The sequence below is a fragment of the Rhagoletis pomonella genome, unplaced genomic scaffold, assembly GCF_013731165.1.
Source record: "Rhagoletis pomonella isolate Grant_MI unplaced genomic scaffold, Rhpom_1.0 Rhpom_scaffold_08599, whole genome shotgun sequence".
NCBI lineage: Eukaryota > Metazoa > Arthropoda > Insecta > Diptera > Tephritidae > Rhagoletis > Rhagoletis pomonella.
This window is the reverse complement of record NW_023467127.1, coordinates 1,648-6,882: the sequence shown is the minus strand read 5'-3', so window position 1 is coordinate 6,882 and position 5,235 is coordinate 1,648. Positions and strand designations below refer to the sequence as shown.

Here is a 5,235-nt window from a genome sequence, read left to right as displayed (position 1 = left end):
ACCCCCGCAATTTTTTATTTAATCAAGAAAACGCTCTTGATACTTCATTTTGGCGCCCCACGTGGGGCCTGTGATAATTTAAAGATAAAATATCGTGAAATCTCGCACTTTCGCGAAAAGTCAACTTAGCATTCTCGGCTACCGTTTCTAAAACGTAGCTCAACATTCACGGCATCAAATGAGTTTCCTACCGTAACAAATATATTTTCGACATTTTGGGCTGCTTATCCAAAAACGCAGGCCGCACTGTGCATAAGGAAGCTTGTGTATCCATCGGTACCTGGTACACCGAAAGCATACATCTTTCGACATAGTAAGGCTGCCGGAGTCTCAAACCCGCGCAATCCCGTTTCAAACACATTGCTATAGGAGCTTTGTAGTTGCTAACTATTTCGCTACAGGAGCGTTGTTGTTAGCGGTTCTTTCATATCAGGTCACCTTGCAAGGCAACGTTATTTGATATTGCGAGCACATACAGTACATACAAGGTAGTCTCACACTACTTCTCTTGCAAGCGTTGTTGTTATTGTTGGCAGTATTTCAAAGCCAAGCCGCTATAGTAGAATTGGGCTCGCAAAAGGTCCCGCCAAACAAAATATACTTAGAGCTAAATTTTGTACAGCCCATAAATCTGAGAAGCGGGCAATAGATTTGCTATCTCATAACCATGCCCAATTTGGAGCAACTTAAACAGCAGCGCGCTAATCTGCGTCGAAACATATCGCGCATTCGCAATTCTGTCGACACAAAACTTGCAATTTCGTCCGCTGAATTGAATTGTCGTTTGGCTATATTAGAGGCCTACTTTAAGCAAGTTATGACAGTTCAGACCGAAATTGAGCAGCTGGATCCAGACGAAGCAGAGCGTGAGACCAGAGGAGAAATAGAAGATACGTACGTCGCTATCAAGGTGTGCATTAATGAGCAGCTAGGTTCAGATGCCCACAATTTGACTGTTGCTGACTCAGTTCATTGCGCTTCTCACTCAACTTCTATGAAGCTGCCACGTCTGTCACTACCAGTTTTTGATGGAAAATACTCCGACTATAAAAACTTTATAACATCGTTTAAGTTAGTCGTTGATAAGCAGTCTACTTTGTCATCCATCGAAAAGTTCAATCAACTAATCAATTGCTTACGTGGCCCGGCCTTAGAAACTGTCAAGGCTTTTCAAATCACTTCGAAAAATTATTCAAAGGCGCTGGAACGCCTCAAGGCCCGCTACGATAACACTGGTCTACAAGGGTTTTGCGAATAAGACGGGACCTGGTGTTTCCGAACGGATTTTTCGTGCTGAACACGAATCTGGGGTCCAAAACTTCCCATCACGTCACGTTTTCGAGAAAAAAGGGGTTGAAACCCCTAAAAACAGCGTTTTTGGCCATTTTTGAAAAATTGTAGAGCTGAACCCTGACGTGCTACAAACTTTGTATATGTCAGAAATTAAAGGCTAAATCGTGCCCTTTCGAATGAGCCCTATGCCGAATTAATCGCATGCACCCTTAGATCAGGGGGTGTATTTGTGTCTAGGAGTCCAATTTTTATATCCACCATATTCGACCCGTCATCTTAAATTTTTAAAATCTAACTGCAGATTCGTAATCAGCGACTTTTAATATAGTTAAAACCTTGGCATTATTAATTTTCTATGATCGTTTAAGATTAAATTCTTTCTGTGATCAATTTTTCCTGCACCCCTAAACACAAATACACCCCCTGCTTTAAGGGTGCACGCGATCAATTCGGCATAGGGCTCATTCGAAAGGGCACGGTTTAGCCTTTAATTTCTGATATATGCAAAATTTGTACCACGTCAGGGTTCAGCTCTATAATTTTTCGAAAATGGCCAAAAACGCTGTTTTTAGGGGTTTCAACCCCTTTTTTCTCGAAAACGTGACGTGATGGGACATTTTTGACCCCGGATTCGTGTTCAGCACGAAAAATCCGTTCAGAAACACCAGGTCCCGTCTTATTCGCAGAAAAAAAGTTGAAATTTGTAGACCAGTGTAATCCAACGTTCGTATTCTTGGACAACATAAATTCGCTTTTTACTTTACCTAGTGTTTCAAGGTCAAATGCGAAACAGCTTCGTAGCCTGATCGACAACTCATCAGCCTTGTACAATTCATTGTTGTCACTGGGTAATGCATCGCAAATTGCTGAGGCTATGCTCATCTCCATCGTTATGGAAAGGGTGGATCAAGACACCAAAAAGAAATGGAATGAGCATTTGAACTTCAGCGATCTTCCTACATGGACATCCTGCGTTTCGGTTGTCGAACGACATTGCCAATTCTTGGAGTCAATAAGTAAGCCCGGTACCGATAGTAGCGCGAGTCAGCAAGCTATTGGTAAGCCACGAAACCAAAAACACCAGCGCCAAGGGTTGACTTTCAACTGCACATCTCAAACGTGTCATTCATGCGCTAGCACGGAGCACAGAACTTACAGGTGTCCTCAAATCGTTGGTGCTACACTCAATCAGCGTTACGACATCACTAAGCGACTGGGACTTTGTCTCAATTGCTTGGGTAAGGGTCATCAGGCTGCGAAATGCCCATCCACACACAGGTGTCGATCGTGTTCTCGCTCCCATCATACCTATTGCATCGTGATTCAGCTGGTATGTCTTCGTCTTCACCGCAACTCCCTGAAGTACCACAGAAGAACTCAGAAGCAGCTGTTCACACTCACACCGGCTTGAATCGAATAATTTTAGCCACAGCTTTGGTTCTGGTCAAGGATGCGTCAGGCTGTTATAAAATTAGTCGTGCGCTCCTAGACTCTTGTTCACAAGTCAATTTCGTATCGGATCAATTCGCACAGGCTCTCGGATTACCTCGCAAACGAAGCCATATGGAAATTCGCAGCATTGGAGAATCCCAGACTCAGATAAAACATCGAACGTCTACAACAATCAAGTCACGTTTTGGAGAATTCGAACTACCGCTAGATTTCTGTGTTACTTCGAATATTGCATATCATCCAGACACAGAAATTGATATCTCATCATGGAAGCTGCCTCAAAATACTCCGTTGGCCGACGAAGGGTTCAACAAAGCTCGTCCTATTGATTTGCTGTTAGGGACAGAAGCATTTTTCGACATCTTATCCATTGGCCAAGTCAGGCTTGGTGTAAATATGCCAGTGTTGCAGAAGACGGTCCTTGGATGGGTAGTTTCGGGCCGTTGTCAAACCGGCTCCACCACATCACACAGTTACTCGATTTCCATGGACGAAGTCATCAACAACAACATAGAACGCCTGTGGCGCATTGAAGAGGTTAACACTTCTGTTGACATTTACACTCCAGAGCAGCGCAGTTGTGAAGAGGCTTTCAAAAACACCGTTCGCCGACAACCTGATGGCCGAGTGGTAGTTCGCCTCCCATTCAAAGATGATCCTGGTTTGTTAGGTCACTCGTATGAAATTGCCCGTAAACGTTTTGAAGCTCTTGAGCGCCGCTTGAGCCGCACATCAGATGTGAAAAGGCAATACGCAGATTTTATGTTAGAGTACGAACAGTTGGGCCATATGAGCTTGGTGACAACACCGAAGTTGGATGTCCCACATTTTTACATACCGCACCACTGCGTACTCAAGCCCAACAGTACCACTACGAAATTAAGAGTGGTTTTCGATGCCTCTTGTCAGACAACGACACAAAGGTCTCTGAACGATTTACTAATGGTCGGACCGACCATACAGCCCGACTTGTACACGTTACTTCTACGCTTCCGTACATATCGTTATGCAATTACCGCCGATGTCGTCAAGATGTTCAGACAGATTCTTGTCGACCCCCATGATCGCAAGTTTCAATATATACTTTGGAGAAGTACACCCGATCAACCATTACGCACATTTGAACTGAATACAGTCACTTATGGGACTGCTACCGCGCCATATCTCGCTATACGTAGCATGCAATACTTAGCTGAGCAATGCATGGACGAGTTCAAGGTAGGAGCCGAGGCTATAAAATCATCCTTCTACGTTGATGATTTCATTTGTGGAGCTAACACGTTGGAATGCCTTCATCAAATCAAAACGGAGGTAATTGAGATACTTCGTCGTGGTAGATTTGAGCTAGCGAAATGGCACTCGAACTATAGCGAGTTTGTTAATGACCGTACGATTAAAGATCTTAACTTAGAAGACGATTCAGTAACCAGCACTCTGGGCTTAAGGTGGGATCAACGAGAAGACGTCTTTATGTTTGCATTTGTACTCAAGCGCACATCACATGCTGTCACGAAGCAGTCTATACTATCAATTGCTTCGTCTCTCTTTGACCCGTTGGGCTTGGTGTCACCTATCATCATACTTGCAAAAATACTTATACAAGAGCTTTGGTTGCTAAAATTACAGTGGGATGAGTCAGTTCCGCACAACATTCACACCGCATGGACATCGTTCCTCTCATCGCTTTCATCGTTGGAATCGCTAACTATACCGCGCTATTGCCTTCAACCCAGCGTTCAGAGCCTTCAGTTGCACGGCTTCTGTGATGCCTCAATTAGGGCTTATGGATGCTGTATATATGCACGCACAGTTGACCCTAGCGGTGAAGTCAAGGTCACGTTGATTACATCCAAGTCGAGAGTCGCCCCAACGAAGAAACTGTCATTGCCCAAATTGGAATTATGCGGTGCTCATTTGCTGTCACAACTTTACGCTAAAATAAAGGTGAATTTCGGCGATACCCAATATACAACGTATCTATGGAGCAATTCACAAATCGTTCTACACTGGATTCAACAGCATTTCGCCGCACTATCTACGTTCGTAGGAAATCGTATTTCTGAAATACAACAAAAAAACATCTTGTTGCGAATGGAAATACGTTTCAACGCACTATAATCCAGCTGATCTGCTTTCCAGGGGGTGGTCAGTGAGTGAGCTGCAGCAGTCCATATGGTTCGAAGGGCCGGAATACCTGCAACGCCACCAAGACGAGTGGCCGACGCACCATCGAGGTGATATTGATCAAGATATAGTGAACTTAGAGAAACGTAAATCGGCTTTCGCTACTGTTAATGCCACTAACGACCTACTCGAAGCAGTGTATAAAATTAGCTCGCACAGCCGATGCTTGCAAATCGTAGCCTGTATGTTTAGGTTCAGCAACTTAAGTAGAAAACTGGGTTCGTTCGATACATTGTCGCCGTCACCACAAGAGCTGTTACATGCTTTGCATTGCATCATTTGGAACCTGCAAATAACGCACTATTC

The 5,235-nt window shown here is 44.0% G+C and overlaps 1 protein-coding gene across 1 annotated transcript; it reads left to right on the top strand.

Annotated features, from left to right (window-relative positions):
- The first annotated feature begins 667 nt into the window (after window positions 1-667).
- On the top strand, window positions 668-4,863 carry LOC118756063. Its single transcript, XM_036490856.1, has 3 exons — window positions 668-1,245; window positions 2,062-2,351; window positions 2,621-4,863. The coding sequence occupies exons 1-3, from the start codon at window positions 668-670 to the stop codon at window positions 4,861-4,863; spliced, it is 3,111 nt and encodes a 1,036-aa protein (XP_036346749.1).
- The last annotated feature ends 372 nt before the right edge of the window (window positions 4,864-5,235 follow it).